The sequence below is a fragment of the Sturnus vulgaris genome, chromosome 17 (assembly GCF_052056855.1).
Source record: "Sturnus vulgaris isolate bStuVul1 chromosome 17, bStuVul1.hap1, whole genome shotgun sequence".
Taxonomy (NCBI): Eukaryota; Metazoa; Chordata; class Aves; order Passeriformes; family Sturnidae; genus Sturnus; species Sturnus vulgaris.
In genome coordinates this window covers 14,452,857-14,466,874 of record NC_142259.1, presented here as the reverse complement: position 1 = coordinate 14,466,874, position 14,018 = coordinate 14,452,857, and the positions used below count along the sequence as shown (strand labels likewise).

Below are 14,018 nucleotides of genomic sequence, written 5' to 3'. Positions count from 1 at the left end.
GTCCTCCCAATGCCCGTCACAGGATGGAGTGGGGAGCACCGGGGAGCCGTGTCTCTTCCCGGTGTCCTGTTCCATGATGGGGAGCACCGGGGAGCCGTGTCTCTTCCCGGTGTCCCGTCCAGGGCTGGTGCGGGGAGCACTGGGGAGCACTGAGGACCATGCCGGTGTCCCGTCCCGGGAGGGAATGGGGAGGGGCCGGGGTCCCGGTTTCTCCCAGGGCTCGGTGCCGGTCCGGCGGGGCGGTGCGGGACGGGACGGGGCGCGGAGCGGTGCGAGGCGCTGACAGGCGGTGCGGAGCAGTGCGCGGAGAAGCTGTGCCGGGTGTGGAGAGGCGGTGCGGGACAGGACGGGGCGGTGCGGGACGGGGACAGGCGGTGCGGGGAAGGGCTGAGGGCGGTGCGGGACAGGCTGAAGGCGGTGTGGGACGGGCTGAGGGCGGTGTGGGACAGGCGGAGGGGCGGTGCGGGACGGGCTGAGGGCGGTGTGGGACGGGGACAGGCGGTGCGCGGGGCGCTGAGGGGCGGCGCGGAGCGGTGTGGGACGCGGAGCGCGCGAAGATGGCGGCGGGCAGGCGCGCTCCGCGCACCGGGCTGCTGGAGCTGCGCGGCCCCAGCGGGCAGTGGCTCCGCGTCCTGCTCACCCTGGCCGAGGACGTACTGGGGGTCAGCCCGGCAGACAGCCCCGGGCCCGGCCCCGAGGCCCCGGCGGCTCAGCTGAACGGCGGCGAGCCGGGCTCCGCCGCGCCCGAGGCGCTCGCCAACATCAGGCGCACCGTGCGCGTCGTCAAGCAGGATGTGGGGGGGCTCGGCATCAGCATCAAAGGTGAGGCCGGGCCCGGGGGTCCTGGGGCGGCGAGGGGAGAGGGGCACCGGCACCGGGACTTGTTGCTGCTGCCGTCCTGCGGCTCGCTCGGAGCGAACCCCGCGGGGAGCGGGGCTGGGGTCGGGGTCCCCACGGCCGCCGGCCTCAGCTCAGGATGGGGACACGTGGCAGTGACGGGACCCGAACCGTTCCCAGCCTACGGAAAGAGCGATGATTTGGGGTGCGGAGTGACCGGCCAGTGCCTGCCTGCCGCGCCCCGGCCGAGCTGAGGGATCCCAGGCTTTGTGAGCCCCAGGGGGCTTCCACTGACCCCCGCACCCACGGATGGGGTGCTGGCTCTGGGGTGCAGGGGCGCACCCGGTTACACCAAAATCGTCCTTTTGCAGCCAGAGGAAGGGGTGAGCCGGCGTGTCCTTGTCTTACTGAGCCGGGAAATGCCCCTTTAAAACTGTCAGCAAAACGAAGGGAGCGATGTAAATAAAGCCCCTGGAGATCTGCCGGCGCTGGTGGGGTGTTAACCCGGAGCACTCGGGCTCGGCGATGTGTGCTCCCGGAGAGCGCGGCTACGGGCAGCCTCCCTGTTTAATGTCTGTTTTCCTTCCCAAGCTGTCCCGCTCCTCGGTGGCTCGCCTGAACTTCAGGCTGGAAACTTCTTAGGGCAGGGATGGCGTTCCTGCTTTTCTGCCTGCCTTTGATTTTCACGCGGCTCCGAGCGTGCTGGAAACTGTGAAAGCAGGATGAAAAGGGCAGCGGGGTGACAGGGACAGGGCTGTCACGGAGCGTGGCTGTGAGAGGCAGCGGGCTCGGCAGCCCCGGGGGCAGTGACAGGGCAGCTCTCGCCTCCTGACGTGGCTTCTCGCCGCTCAGAGGGGACACAGACGCAGCCTCCGGCTCCCTCTGGAAGTGGCGAGGTTTTGCAATGTGAATGTGCGGGTGCTGGAACTGGATCGACACTGCTGGCCGTGTCTGCAGGGTGCCCCAGCCTGCCAGCCCTTTTTTTGGGAAGCACAAACCCCCTTTCGTAACCACCCCTTGGCTGCCAAGTTATTGGTTGCTCTGTGGCTCTCCCAGGAAAGGAAAAACTTCCCTTGGTTCAGTTTAAACTTTATTTTTGCAGTGACGTATGTGGAAAAGAAGTAGTTGCCATCAAAACTGGGCAGTGGAAGCTGTCGTGGAGGGTGGGGCAGCCTCGGTAGGGCAGGACATCACTCCTCACCGGGCTCCTGACTGTTCATGTGCCAGCCGTGTTTCACACAGGGACGCTGGGTGCCACTCGGGGGTGAATGTCCTGCCACGGGACGTGGCTTGGGGCTGACAGGACAGCGGGGAGCCTAGCGAGAGCCGAGCTGGCGAAGGTTCTTAGCCCTGGCAGGGCTCTCAGCGCTGGCAGCCGGGCGGGGAGCTGCTGCTGCTGCAAGGACGGAGCAGCCCCCGCCAGGGCCTCTGACAGCTGATAACCGGAGCCCTCGCAGGGCTTGGCAGGCGGCTGAGCGAGGAAATGCCTGTGGCACTGGCTGGGAGCAGCCCGGGGCCGCCAGCGACAGCGGGCTGGGCTCAGCATCTCCCTCTGGGATGAGGATCATCTCTCGGAGACTCCTCGGGACAGGCTGTCCCGGGGCACATCGGGCACTGCTGATCCCCGGCTGCCACGGGCACTGGCTGCTGCATCCCTGCGCCCTGGCACGGAGGCAGCTCGGATCTCCCTGCGGGTTCAAAAGTCAATGTGCAAATTGATCTCCTGAAGGCGCCGGGAGTTTGAATAGCATTCTTTTAGTCGGGACAGCGGGGAGCAGCCGGTAAATAGGGCTGCTGTGTGGACAGGAACACGCAGCCAGATTGGTTCACCTCTCCCTGGCTCTTTGGCCTCTCCAAAAACATTCAGCTGTCTAATCTGTTGAGATCATGAAGTCCTTGGAGCCAGGATAGTTGCTCAGCACACGTGATTAATAATGCAAATAAAGATACACTTTCCTGCCAAAACTGATGGGGAGATGGCCAGGTTACGTGTTCTCTCTGTGAATAATCTATGACCAATCTGAGTGGTTTTGGAGCAATCACTTCGTCAGCTGTAAAGCTTCATGGTACTTTGGCTGCTGTGGTTGGTACAGGTGTCCTGTGGGTATCTGGGGGAGGGGGCAGTGGGCTGACCTGGCACAGTGCGTTGAGTACCAGCAGAAAGGCTCTGCCTTGCTGGGACCATCTGTGCTAGAGCATCCCCCTCCCCACCCACTCCTCCGAGTGCTCCAACAGCCACAACTGCTCCCTGTCTCTTCTGTTTCAAGGTGGCCGAGAGAATAAAATGCCCATCTTGATCTCCAAGATCTTCAAGGGGCTGGCAGCGGATCAGACCGAGGCGCTGTATGTGGGGGATGCCATCCTCGCCGTCAATGGCACCGACCTGTCCGAGGCCACACACGATGAGGCCGTGCAGGCCCTGAAGAAGACGGGCAAGGAAGTGATCTTAGAAGGTAGGAGACAAGGATGTGATGGGGGCAGAAGGGTCCTCCTGTACTGGGATGGCACAAGGGTGGGATATCATCTGCAGCTGCATTTGCATACTCTTTCAAATGGAAAACAGCATATGCAGAGTAATTTGTCTGCTCATCCAGAGAGCTGGATGTAACTGTTGGGATCTCCCTGTCTCCTTCTGGAGAGGGAGGAATATTGTGCCAGTGCTCCATGCCCAGAGGCTCTGTCTCCTTGCTGTGGGACCTCGGGCAGGCAGCAGTGGGAGGTGTGGGACAAGTTTCTGGGATTTGGGATTCTTTCATTGCACAGCATCACCCCCACGTCTGCAGTTCCTGGGGCAAGAGAAAACATTTTCTGGTTTTCCTGTGGTTTTAATTTAAACCCACATCCCTGGCTGGTGTAGATTTATGCCAGTGGGGAGGGGGTGCACTGGCCCCCCACTCCTGCTGAGCACCTTGGGGGTTGCTGGGTGGGTTTTGGGCAGGTGGAAGGGGAGGGAGGGCCTTCTCAGGAACTACCCATCCAGGGGATGCTGCCCACCTAGGGAATCCGTGGAAGCTGGGGCTCCAAACATACCAGGTATGCAGCCTTCACCACCCTGGAGCAGGCTGTTCTCTGGGAACAGGCTCCCTCTCAGTATCAGGCTGATCATCCCTGGTGTCTCACAGCCCTGAGAGGGCTGGCACACTGCAGGAGCACCTCAAGCCCTACTTGAGGACTGAGTGAGGGTTGATGGGTTGGAACCATGGGAGTTCTGAGGGAGGGACCCCATTTTTCTCTGGTTAACCTTAGGAAAGGAGCCTTCCCCTCCCCTCACTTCCAGCCAGTCCTTGGGGTCACCCTGTTTAACAGGGGGGGATCTTGGCACCAGAGACCCTTCCCGGATCCCAAAGGGAGGTTTGATGTGGGGGCAGTGCTTGGGGCTGTCCCTGGACAAAGCAGTTCTGTGTGGTGTGCTGCCAGCGACCACCACGGCTCCAGCTTTCCTGTGCCTTCCCCAGATTGTCTCAGCTCCAGATTTTCATTTTTAGCTTTGCTCAGCCTTTTCTGCTGTGGGTTCCTCCTCTCCTGGGAGCCTCAGAACCACGGTTCAGCCGGAGGAATGTGCTGCTCTGCACAGCTGCTAGGAGCAGATAGGGTTGGTGGTGGGGTGGTTTTGTTGTTTTTTTCTGACCAAAGAGAAATACAAGAGCTTCTTTCTTTGTGAGTGTGCGAAATTCCTCCCTGGAGCTGCTGCTCTCGGACCACCCTCTCTCTGTTATTTTCTGTTCATCTTTTGGTGTGGGTTTCCTTTCTGCCAGAGCTCCTGCCAGAGGTGGAGAGGAGCTGTCCTTTCTGGAGAGAAAAATTTCTCTCCCTGGACCCCTCCTCCTCCATCCTTTGGGATCCAGGTCCCCCTCCTGGGAGGCAGCTGCACCTTTGCAGTAGCTTGCTGAGCTCAGGTATGACCTGCTGGGTTTCTTAATTAATTAAAACTCCCAACAGGTACCTCCTTGGGAGGAGACTGGGGCTGGGCTGGCTCCCACTACAGCACTCTGGAGCTCTGGGATGAGTTTGTATCTGATGTTTTTGGGGTCCAGCCAGAGCAGAGAAGGGATCTCCACGACTCCTCTGACCACTGATGTCACTGATAAACGTGGTACATCGCCATCCCCTCCCTGGTTTTGGGTTTGCTGCACAGTGCAGCTCTGCCATGGGGGTGGTGGGGCTGGCACTGTGCCATGGTCAGGCTGTCACTGCCCTGTGGAGGTGGTGGCCCTGCCTTGTACCTGCCAGCCCTGTGTCTCTCCAGGAGCTGGCTGGCCAAACACCCTGCCCCAGGGAGAGGTAGCAGGGCTGAGTGGCAGGGGCTGGCCTTAAAGTGCCTGAAGGATTTTAAACCAGGGGCTTCCCTGCTGCCTTCTCCTGCTTGGAGAAGGCAGAGCTTAAAAAAGAGCACCTTAACATTATTTAGACACTTTTGGTTCCCTGCATGTGCCAGGTGGGACTCCAGCTTTCCTGATGGTGCTCTGAGTGCTAAACCAGAGTATTTGGCTCAGCCAGTGTCTGTTCACTCCTTGCTGCTCCTGGCTGCAGTCATTCCTGGGATTCAGAGTTTTTAGGGTGGTTTGCAAGTGGCATTGCAGCAAAACTGGGAGAGTTGGCACCTCGTCCCAGGGCAGTGAGCTGGGTTGAGACTCCCCAAAGAGGCAGAGCTGGGAGGTGATGCGTTTTAATGTGAGTATCAGCAGTGGCTCCACGTGCTGGATTTCACCCTGGGCTGCTCAGCTTGGCTTCAGGCTCCTGGATGTCATTGCTGCCCAGGCGTGAGGACATGCAGATACCTCTCCGTGTGTCCTGCCAAGATTTTTTTTGGATGTGCCAAACCACTCTCTTGGTATTTGCAAGAGGAGTTGGACTGTATTTATATTACATTGTTATTTCAGGGAGAGTTGCTCTCCCTTGCCTTATTTTTCCCTTGTTTTTTTTCCTTATTTTCATTGCTTGGAATCCAGAGACTCTCCATGGCAGGGGGAAGGCTGATAAACATCCTTCCAGCTGCCCTGGGAAGGGTTCTGGGCACAGCAGTGGTTTTCCTGGTGAGGCCCCTGTGCTGTATTGTCACAGGGGGAGAACTGGGAGCTGTGGGCATCTCACATTCGTGACTTATTTGCCACAAGGATGCTCCTGGGGCTGCCTCTGCTCTTTAGGACTTGCTTGGCCAAGTAATTGCTTGGAAGTTTGAAGTTCAGAAAAATGAGTGCTGGGAGAGAGTGGGGCTGGGGATTCTCTGGGGTGCTGGTTGCCATAACCATGGGAAGGAAAGCTTTGGATCTGCCCTGGGGATGATGCCAAGAGTTGATGGGGCACATCTGCCACCTCCACACCTCGCTGCTCTGAAGCTTTGCTTTTCCTGGGGAGTTTCCTGGGTTTGTTTCTCCTCCCTGGAAACCCGGAGGCTTGGCCCATGATCTCCCTGCTGACGGTGCAGCACAGGGGAATGTTTAGCAAAGAGCTGGGAATGGAATGTGACACTGAGTGCTGGGATGGGATCCCGGGGCAGGAGGAGCAGCAGTGGCGCCTCACCCTGCAGCATCCCGTGGCATCTTCCTCCCTGGGGCACAAGGGCTTGAGCTGAGGCAGCTGGGACAGGTATTGTGTTCATGCCTGGAGCCAGGGGCAGGGCATGGTCCCAGGGTGGGATGCTGGGGTCTGCCTTGACCTTTTTGGAAGCACGTTACAGCATCAGGTTGGAGCTGGCAGGTCATTTTATGGGTGTCTCTTTGGGATGTATGTTTGCTCAGCCCCCCAGTTTAATGTGCCAATTTTGTGTCAGTAATCCTGAGGCAGAGAGAGACCAGCTGGAGGTGGGATTAGCATCTCTGTAGGGCCAGCACTCGATCTCCAGGAGCTCTGTGGAAGATTTCCTGATGTGATGGCCTTGCTGAGCTGTGTAGATGTAGATGCTGCTGGGAAGATTTTGGCAGGAGCAACAGCAGCACCATCCTACTCCTGACCAGGAATGGAGTCTGGAACCTCTTCTTTGAATCTACCCTGTGATCTCCAGGCTGCAGCAGAGTGTGCTGGTGACCCAAGCAGTTGGAGGGAGGGTGTTCCTGAACCTGCTCTGGGTGTCCATGTCTGTTTTCCTGCCTGGAGGAAGCATTGTGGCTCCTCAGTGAAGCTCTGTGGGGTCAGGCTTGGCTTTGAGCTGTGCTGAGCCATGGGGATGTGTGGGGCAGGTTGTGCTGACTCAGGATCCAGGATGCCAGAAGTGATTGTGATTGTTCTCCATCCTTGTGAGGGATGGGCTGATGGAGAGGGAGAATTTCCACCCAAGAAGTAAAACCAAGGAATTTTGATGGTTCTGCCCCTTTCTGGCATGCTGGGAGAAAAAGAAAAACAAACAAAAAAACAGCTGCAACACAGAGGCAGACCCAGAGCCTTTGGTTAAACATGTCCCTGGTGCAGCTCACTCCAGGGTTCAGGACACATGGGATGCTGCAGTGATTTGGAGCTCCTGTGCCACCACCTGGTCCCCTGCAGAGGCACTGTCCTGGCATGGGATGGGTGGCCACATACCCAGAGACTTTTGCTGTTCCCCAAAACCCTAAAATAAAGTTTTCCTTAGTTCAAAGCCCTGAGCAGTTACAGGTCCTATTTGTCCCCTGTCCTCTGTTCTGGAGAGGATCAGTGGGAGAGGCTCTTTCCCTGGAGAGCCCAGGTGGCTTTGGAGGCCGTGTGGATTAGCCCAGCAGCCACTCTGGGCTGTGTGCCTGCTATAGGTGGCTTTAAGGCAACAGCAGCCAGGCAGCTTTGCTACCCAGTGGTTTTTGGAGGGTGCAGGCTGACAGGGAGCAGGCAGGAGCCCCAGCACTGCAAGGTGCTAATTAGGAAGAAAAAAACAATTAAAGAATTACAGTTACTACTAGCAGAGGTGATGCATGATCAGGTGTGAGTTGTTTGCTTTAATGAGATGGAGGTAATTAATTAATCCATTCGATACCAACTGCTCTGAAGGGACTGGCAGAAGTGGTAAGTGAAGCCAGTGCGGGGGTCACTGGAGGGGACAGCAGCTCCCATGGGATGGTGACCTGGCCTTGGCCAGGAAGCACCGCAGCCTCCAGCACCTCCCAGCTCCCCGTGCTGGCTCAGGACCCCCGTGCTTCGCCAACAGCCTGAAACCCTCCTTAAAGCCGCGTACCCGAGACACGCGCCCTGCCTTTGCCTCACTGTCCGTGCCCTGTCCCGCACTGGGCACTGCTCCTGTCCTGCGCGGCTCCCTGGGGACGTGACCCCGCCACCGCCCAGCTGATGCCGGTGACGTCCCCCGCGTGCTCGGGGAGCCAGGGGCTGGCGCAGGGACGCCGCTCGGGTTTCAGCGGCTCAATGGCATCTTTCTGAACTCCAATTAGTTCCCAGGCACCGGGATAATGGCAGGTCCCCGCTGCCAAGATTAATGGCTCGGGTCAGATCCAGCGTGGCTCGGATGCCTGCGGGAACGTGGCTATTTTTGTAACGGGAGGCGCAGGGCACGAGGCTGGTGGCCCCCCGCCGCCGCCTTGGCCCCGGGGCCACCGCGGGTTGACCCGGCCCACGTGGCACAGCAGCGTGGCCATTTATAGCCGCGTCCCGCAGAACACCCGCAGCTCCTGCCGGGCTATCAGGATTTAGGGTTTTAGGGAGCTCACTGGGATGGGTAGGAAAGGGGAGAGCACAGAAGAGGCTGAGGCTGGAAGGGACCCACCAGGATCATCTTTGGCCCTGCACAGATATCCCAACAATCCCACTCTGTGCATCCCTGAGAGCATTCTTCAAACACTCCTGGAGCTCTGGCAGCCTTGGGGCTCTGACCTCGGGGGAAGATGGGTGGTGGTGGCCAGGTGAAGTTTGGGAGTGGGTGGCTCTGTGTGCAGACTCTTTCCTGGTGGGAAAAAGGCTCCTTTCTGGCAGCACACCAGGCTGCTGTGGCTTGGCTAAAGCGATGGAGCTGGGCCCACCCGGCCACCTACAAGTGTTGGCTTCAAAGCCAAGCTCGTATCCCCCATCCTGCCACCCACTCTGCTGGCTTGGACCTGGAGTGGAACCAGCCAGGATGGTTGGGGACATGGCTGCAGGCACGTGTCTGTCCCTGTGGTGTTTTCCTAAGGGCCTCCAAAGGGAAACCCTTCCCTGGAGTCAGTAGCTGGTCCCTTGCTGCCCCAGGGCAGGACCAGGACTGGCATCCCGCCTGCTCAGCTGGAGTTTTTCAGCCGGCATTGCCAAACTTATTTGCAGGATGTGGTTGTGGGGCCCCATCAATTTCTGGTGCCTTTCATCTCCCCCTTCCCCTAAACCTCTGGAGCCAGTTGCCATCCCAGCGTGGCTCGGAGGGCTCTGGCTCTGGAGCCAGGCTCGCTGGGGACTGCTTTCTTGTCCCTGGTTTGAGGCTCACAGGGCAGGGCTGTGTGAGCAGAGAGCACGCTCTCCAAGGCTTTTCCTGGGGCCAAGCCAGGGTATTTGAGAGCTGCTCCTCAGCTGGCAGCGGGACTGGCTGTACCAGCACAGCTTGGACTGTGTAATTTTGGCCTGGGACTCTTTCCCATTTCCCACCCCTGGCTGTGTGTACTGCCTCAGGGAACTGCTCAGGCCTGGATCTGGGTTAAAGGGTAGGGAAAAGAGGGGAAAAGCCGTTTTTACCCCTCTTGCAGAGCTCCCCAGGCTGGGATGGTGGGGCTGAGGTACTGGGAGGGTTCCGGGTGCCATGTGAGGGTGGGCAGGGCTGGCACAGGGTGCCCAGAGCAGCTGTGGTTGCTCCTGGATCCCTGGAAGTGTCCAAGGCCGGGTTGGGCACTGGAGCTTGGAGCAACCTGGGAGAGTGGAAGGAGGGGAAGGAATCCATCCCCATGGCAGGGGGTGGATTGAGATGGGCTTTAAGTTCCCTTCCAACCCAGATGATTCTGTGATAAGCAATTGCTCTGATCACTGAGGCCACAACCTCCCATAATTGTCTTTACCAGCAGGACCCTTACTATTCCTGGAGTTAGTGTACAAATCCTCAATCCTCCCAAGAGCCACACAATGCTCCATCCCCCTGCACCGTGCAGGAAAGCCCCACTGACATCTGCACAGATCTTTTCCTGATGTCCTACAAGCTCTGGCATGAATGTGCCAGCATGAAGGTCCCTTTAATGCTGCTTGAAATCCCCAATAAATGGAATAAGGGGGGTTGGAATGGGATGGTCTTTAAGGTCCCTTCCAACCCAAACCATTCTGTGATTCTGTGTCACTTCCTGTGTGACCTTGCCCACCAATGCCACCTCTACACCTGCAGAGGGGCAGGGCACCCACAGCATGGGTGGCAGCTCTGGGGAGCTAACGGAGGGGCCACCAGCTCTGAATACAGAGAGAATGCAGTGGGTTTCAGCAGGGTAGGATGAGGCTGCCCTGGCCTGTGCCACGTCCTCAGCAGGTGCTGCCTCTCTTGCAGTGAAGTACATGAAGGAGATCTCGCCCTACTTCAAGAACTCCTCGGCGGGGGCGACAGTCAGCTGGGACCCGTCTCCTGCTGCCCAGCAGAAGCGATCATCGCCTCTCCTGCCCTCTCGGGAGCTCCGGGAGAGCCGCAGTGTCCCTCTGAAGATGTGCTACGTGTCCCGCAAGTGCCTCCCCACTGACCCGGAGCACAGGTCAGCGCCTGGCGCTGGGGCCGGCCGTGGCACCGCGGTGTCCCGGCGAGCCGAGGCCGGGCAGGGACTCATGGGGGCCGTGTTCCTGCAGGTACCTGGAGGTGTGCTCGGCGGACGGGCGCGTTGCCCTCTTCCTGCGGGCGAAGGACGAGGCCACGGCGCAGTCGTGGCTCGGTGCCATCCAGGCCAACGCGGCCGCGCTGCTGCCGCGGGTGAAGGAGGAGCTGCGGGCACAGCTGGCGGGGGCTGGCACGGTGGCCGGACGGGACATCAAGCACGTGGGCTGGCTGACCGAGCAGGTACCCCCGCTCCCCCGCCACCCCGGGCCACCGTGCTGCCTGTGGCCCTGACCCAGTGCCTTTACAGCTCCCCAGCGCCGGCACCAGGAACCTCCTGGCCGTGCTCACAGAGAAGGAGCTGCTGCTGTACGGGAGCCTGCCACAGAGCCGGGACGCCCTGGGCAAGCCCACGCACAGCTACCCTCTCATTGCCACCAGGTAGGGGCCACCAGCTCGGTGCCCTCCTGCCCCGCTCAGGGATAGGGTGGTGGCAGTCCCGGGGGGCAGTGGTAGGGTCTGGGAGTCAGGGCAGAACCCAAGGGCTGCTGTCAGACCCCCAAAGTGGTGACAGTGACCAGGGATGGTGTCAAGGGCTGGGGGTCAGGACAGAACTCCAGGGTGGTAGCAGGGGCTGGTGGTGGTGGCAGAGGCGTTTGAGGTGATGGTGGAGTCCACGGGTGGCGTCAGAGCAGTGGGAATGGTGACAGTGTCCAAGGGTTGGTGGCAGACTGCGGGGGCTCCGGGGGCGGGGGTGGTGACAGTGTCCAGGACTACTGTCAGGGCCATAGGCACAGCGGTGCTGAGTCGCGGGAGTCGGGGAGGGTTTTCAGAGCGGGGATTGAGGGAGGGATTCGGGGCGGGGTTCGGGCGGGGTTTTGGGGCGGAGGGCGTGGGTTCGGGGCGGGGTTCGGGCGGGTTTTGGGGCGGAGGGCGTGGGTTCGGGGCGGGGTTCTGGGCCTGGGGCGGTTCCGGCGCGGCCGTGCGGGGCCTCATCCACGGGGCTGCAGCGCCCCCTGGCGGCCTCGCTGCGCGCCCGCCGCGGAGCGGAGCGGGGTGAGGCGCTGGGGCCGTGCGGGATGCGGGGCTGTGCGGGGCGCGGGGTGAGATGCAGGGTCCGGGCGCGGTGCTGGGATGGTGCTGTGGCGGTGCGGGGTGAGCTGCAGGGTCGGGATGCGGTGCTGGGATGGCTCTGTGGCGGTGCGGGGTGAGCTGCAGGGTCCGGGCGCGGTGCTGGGATGGCGCTGTGGCGGTGCGGGATGAGATGCAGGGTCGGGATGCGGTGCTGGGATGGTGCTGTGGCGGTGCGGGGTGAGATGCAGGGTCCGGGTGCGGTGCTGGGATGGCGCTGTGGCGGTGCGGGGTGAGCTGCAGGGTCGGGATGCGGTGCTGGGATGGTGCTGTGGCGGTGCGGGATGAGATGCAGGGTCCGGGTGCGGTGCTGGGATGGTGCTGTGGCGGTGCGGGGTGAGATGCAGGGTCGGGATGCGGTGCTGGGATGGCGCTGTGGCGGTGCGGGGTGAGATGCAGGGTCGGGATGCGGTGCTGGGATGGTTCTGTGGCGGTGCGGGGGCCTGCGGGGCGCGGTGCTGAGCGCTGGCCGTTCCGCAGGCTGGTGCACTCGGGGCCGGCCAAGGGCTCGGCGCTGTACGAGGCCGAGCGCTCCTTCGCGCTGCGTGCTGGCAGCCGCCTGGGCGTGCAGACCCATCTCTTCAGCCTGGAGAGCCCCCGGGAGCTCGCTCTGTGGACGCGCCTGCTGGTGGACGGCACCCACGGCGCCGCCGAGCTGGCCCAGGAGGTCTCGGCAGGTCAGCGGGGGCCCGGGGGGGCTGGAGGGTGCGGCGGGACCCCCGGCTCACCCCTGTTCTCTCCCCATCCCCAGCCTGCACGTGGAAGGGGCAGGACTGCACCCTGACCGTCCACATCGACAAGGGCTTCACCATCTCCACCAGCGAGCCCGGGCTCAGCAGGACCATCCTGCTCCAGCAGCCCTTCGAGAAGCTGCAGATGTCCTCGGATGATGGCACCAAGATGCTCTACCTGGACTTTGGTGGACCGGAGGGAGAGATCGTGAGTTGGCTTTTCCTTCAGCAGCCCCGCCCAGTCTCCCAGGGGCAGAGGGGGAGCAGAGCACCCACCCTGCTCACGGCACCCATCCTGCCTGGCGTGGGGGTCATACATGGCCCCGTCTGCCCGCCCCAGACAGGGTTGTACACCCCTTCCCAGGACCCAGTAAAACTGGTGGGTTTGGGGAGCTCTGGGTGGTCCCTGATTGAAAGTCAACTGATGGAGGAACAGCTCTCCCCATTGCAAACATCCCTCCTTTCCTTTTTTGCAGCAGTTGGACCTTCACTCCTGCCCCAAGACCATCGTCTTCATCATCCACTCCTTCCTGTCGGCCAAGGTGACCCGGCTGGGGCTGCTGGCATGACGAGGGAGCCCAGCACTGGCCGGGGCAGCCCAAGCCCCTGGCCCATCTATGCACCTCCCTCCTGGCTGAACCCAGCCCCGAGCCATCCCATGGAGACTGCAGCCCCCATGGGATCCCATCACTCCCACCAAGGAAAAGCACCATCCAGCCAGGAAAAGCCCCTCTTGGGCGTTTGGGGCAGCAGTGGGGTGAAACCCCTCTTGGATGGCAGCACCAGGACTTCCCCGGTGCCTTCCTCCCCTCCTTCCTTGGCAGCTGGAGAAGCCTCTTGGGAGCCCATGAGTGGACACGTGGCCATCACCCCAGTGCCTTGAGAGATGATATTTTCTGTACAAAGAACCCATTTATATCCATGTTTTATATTTATATTGCCCACTTCAAAACGCTGATGTGGCAGCTCTTCTGCAGCTGGGTTGGACCCCTCGGAGAGTCCCCAGTCCTGCAGCACAAGGCCCTGTGTCTGTTTTCCAGACAGGCAACCCAAGGGCTGGAGGCCAAACCAGCTCTAAAGTGCTTAAGGGACAGGAACTGCAAGATCAGTTGTATTTGCCAAAATTTTCCATATTGTATGGAATGATAGGAACCACTTTTCTCTGTTGGAGTTGGACGGTTCGTTTGGTTTTGTGCACTCTGGGGTCACTTTATTTCTTGGTTTGGGTGGGAGGGTTGTCAGGTGGCTGCTGCAGAATGACTCCTTTCATGAACCAAAAGATTCTGCATGAAAATGCCTATTTTTGGGGGGGTTAAATAAACTTTGCAGATCACAACCAGCAGGAGCCAAGGTCTGTCTCCTGGTTTCACTTGGAGAAGTTGAAAATCAGTTTGTGGGTGGTGCCTGGGCTGAGCTTTGGGGTGTTTTCCACCAGGGGAGGGAAGGGATTTGCCTGGAGGCTGCTGTGAGCTGGTGGTGTTGGGGACACTGCGAGGGGTTCAGGTGGGGACAGAAAATCTTTAAGGTGCCCAGGACTGTGCTGGGAGTGGCAGAGAGGAACATGCTGATGCCAGCACCAGCTTTGGTGATATCACATGGGTTTGGATTCCCTGCACTCCAGGATGCTCAGAGGAGGGTGGGCATCATTTCCAAACTCAAGA

General features: G+C 60.3%; 1 protein-coding gene across 2 annotated transcripts; it reads left to right on the top strand.

The window, feature by feature from the left end:
• The first annotated feature begins 508 nt into the window (after window positions 1-508).
• Window positions 509-13,693, top strand: SNTA1 (syntrophin alpha 1). Of its 2 annotated transcripts, none has more exons than XM_088175147.1 (8): window positions 509-822; window positions 3,105-3,290; window positions 10,241-10,439; window positions 10,531-10,738; window positions 10,806-10,936; window positions 12,107-12,303; window positions 12,378-12,565; window positions 12,837-13,067. In XM_088175147.1, the coding sequence occupies exons 1-8, from the start codon at window positions 558-560 to the stop codon at window positions 12,924-12,926; spliced, it is 1,464 nt and encodes a 487-aa protein (XP_088031273.1). In that variant the 5' UTR covers window positions 509-557; the 3' UTR covers window positions 12,927-13,067. The 2 variants fall into 2 exon arrangements, with proteins under 2 accessions (XP_088031273.1, XP_014731619.2); XM_014876133.2 differs by having other exon boundaries at window positions 526-822; window positions 12,834-13,693.
• The last annotated feature ends 325 nt before the right edge of the window (window positions 13,694-14,018 follow it).